Below are 2,423 nucleotides of genomic sequence, written 5' to 3' on the forward strand. Positions count from 1 at the left end.
GTGCAGGTGTAAGTTCTGCCAGCTCCACAACATTACTTTCATCTCTACCTGAAACATCTTCCATACTGCACCTCAAATATGCCGATTCCAGACAAATGTTTTTCAAGACCCATCAGACTCTTCCCATACTCCACCTGCTGTTGTGCTGCAATGGCAACATCCTACATCCCCTACTTGCGCTTCAAATGCTGCATGCTTGCTATACTTCATATGGGTCAGCCAGCTCCGTTTCGGTGTGCAGGTTTACCGAATCTTTCCTCCAGGCCATTCAAATCCAAATTAAAATTAGCACAACAAGCCCAACATTCAACATTCCATGTCTATTTATGGCAGACTGCTGCAAACATGACTGCTAAGGCAGGCTGGCCCATCAACTATCAATACAAGAATAGGCCCACAACACACAAGGACAACAGTGCCTAATGCCGCTGTAAGACTATTCGCTAGAATGCAGCTCTCATACACAACACCACCATCACTGGCCTTGCTGCTGCAGCTGCCTTTTGAGGCCCGCAATATCTTTAACCGTGGCCTTCTTCTCCTGTGCCAAGGCCTTTTCCTTCTGCTCTGACAACTTCAGCTTCCATGCCAAGGCCTTTTTCTCCTGCGCCAAAGCCTTCTTTTCCTGCGCCAAACCCTTCTTCTCCTGCGTCAAGGCCTTCTTCTCCTCCTCCGACGACTTCAGCTTCTGCACCAAGGCCTTCTTCTCCTCCTCCAACGACTTCAGCTTCTGCACCAAGGTTATATTCTCCTCCTCCGAAAACTTCAGCGTCTGCACCAAGGCAGTCTTCTCCTGTTCTGCGGCCTGCCTCCTATCAATCTCAACGATGAAGGGCTCCGCCCACTTGTCTGCCAGAGTTTGAAGCACATCACGGCCCCGCTCGACCTGGGCTGCAACCTGGGAGATGTCTACACCAGGGTACAGCACGTTGTGTATGCGGGCGAAAACCTGCAGGATAAAAGGGTTGGTTAGGAAGAATGATCTACCTGCAAAAGGGTAATCCCTGGCTGCCGAAAAGGCCTCTAGAGATGCTGGAACACACTCCAGCATGCAATCATTCATCGTGTATGCAGTACTGTACAATGGATGGACTAGGTGATCCTGATAAAAAAACACCATCAGGCCCAAACGTGGCAGCATATGAACTCAAGGACCTATTTCATCTAGAAACCAAATTAGTACCAAATTGGTTGGGACACATTTATGAAGCATTCCCCTATCTGCAAGAGAACCGCCCTCCGAATCTTGGTCTTACCTTAGCCAACAATCCTGGACTCGAACCACCGGAATGTAACAGGTCACAGGAGAAGTATTTGCAAGCAAAGAGGCGGAACCGGTAGCCACATGCCTGGAACTCGTTTCGAGTGGGCCGGGGAAGCCCTTGTTGGCTGATCTCTCCAACCAGCTGCACAGAGGCGAAATACCACCTCTTGGCATCTGTGAGCAGGATCGTCACCAGATCTCGATTGCCATTCTGGATCGCCAGCTCTATAGCTGTTGCCATTGGCTGCCATATATCGCTTGAAGTCACGGTCCCTACCAACTCATAGGGGGTCTAACAGCGGCTAACAGGCGTGCCTGTTAGGAAATGTTAGCCTAACAGATTCTCTAACAGTGATGGGGCTGTCAGACGATGTTTGGGCTGGCGGCAGGTGGACCTGGCTGTTAACAACCATGTTGGAGAAGTAGAACAGGAATTGGTGCTGTTAGCCGTTGTTAAGGCTTGTCAGATGTTTTCAGACTGTATTTTAGCTCTGTCTCACGGTGTTGATGGATAATATCGTTTAGAACAAACATTCTTGAACGGTTTGTAACGAAATGTCCTGCCTTTTGCCTATTATTTGGCAAACCATACGTTTCAAGCAATATCATCAATCATGCATATTACCTCGCTTATTAGCAAGGCACTAATTGACTGGATGAAAATCCAGGCTGCTGTTCCAAAAGCACTACTGCTGCAGTGAATTTAGGCATGAAACGAATGGCACTACTTACATGGCGTAAGGTATCCATGTGCTTCACAGTTTAGCATACGAAGCACTACTGCATTTGAAAAGCAGTTCAACGCCAATATCTGCTTACAGCCACCAGCAGGCCCACAAGGTTGAATGATCTGCATCCTCTCTCTCGTGACCGAAACACAACGTGCTGCAGCTAAAGTAGGCCCTGAGCTTAAGATAGAAGAAAACATGTTAATGTTCAAATTCAAGATCCTCCCTTCATATCCAGTGACCTGCTCCACCACATACAACCCGACGTTTTGCATGCAAACCCCACCTTCATGCCTGCTGCATACACAACCAAGCAACTGCTGGTCTATGAGTACGCAACATTGTAGCCTCCCTTGCCATTTCCTGCTCTCCTCAGCCAACCCTTGCCCCCCTTGACCTCTCTTGCTCTCCTCTGCCATCCCTTGCTCTCC

The 2,423-nt window shown here is 48.7% G+C and overlaps 1 protein-coding gene across 1 annotated transcript; it reads right to left on the reverse strand.

Moving 5' to 3' along the window:
• Positions 1–475: 475 nt before the first annotated feature.
• map1 (microtubule associated protein 1a) lies at positions 476–1,505 on the reverse strand (the record flags this gene model as incomplete). The annotated part of the gene is made up of 2 exons (XM_002957880.1): positions 476–949; positions 1,257–1,505. The coding sequence occupies 2 exons, from the start codon at positions 1,503–1,505 to the stop codon at positions 476–478; spliced, it is 723 nt and encodes a 240-aa protein (XP_002957926.1).
• Between the last annotated feature and the right edge of the window lie 918 nt (positions 1,506–2,423).

This window comes from Volvox carteri, assembly GCF_000143455.1.
Source record: "Volvox carteri f. nagariensis unplaced genomic scaffold VOLCAscaffold_81, whole genome shotgun sequence".
In the NCBI taxonomy this organism is placed as follows: Eukaryota; Viridiplantae; Chlorophyta; class Chlorophyceae; order Chlamydomonadales; family Volvocaceae; genus Volvox; species Volvox carteri.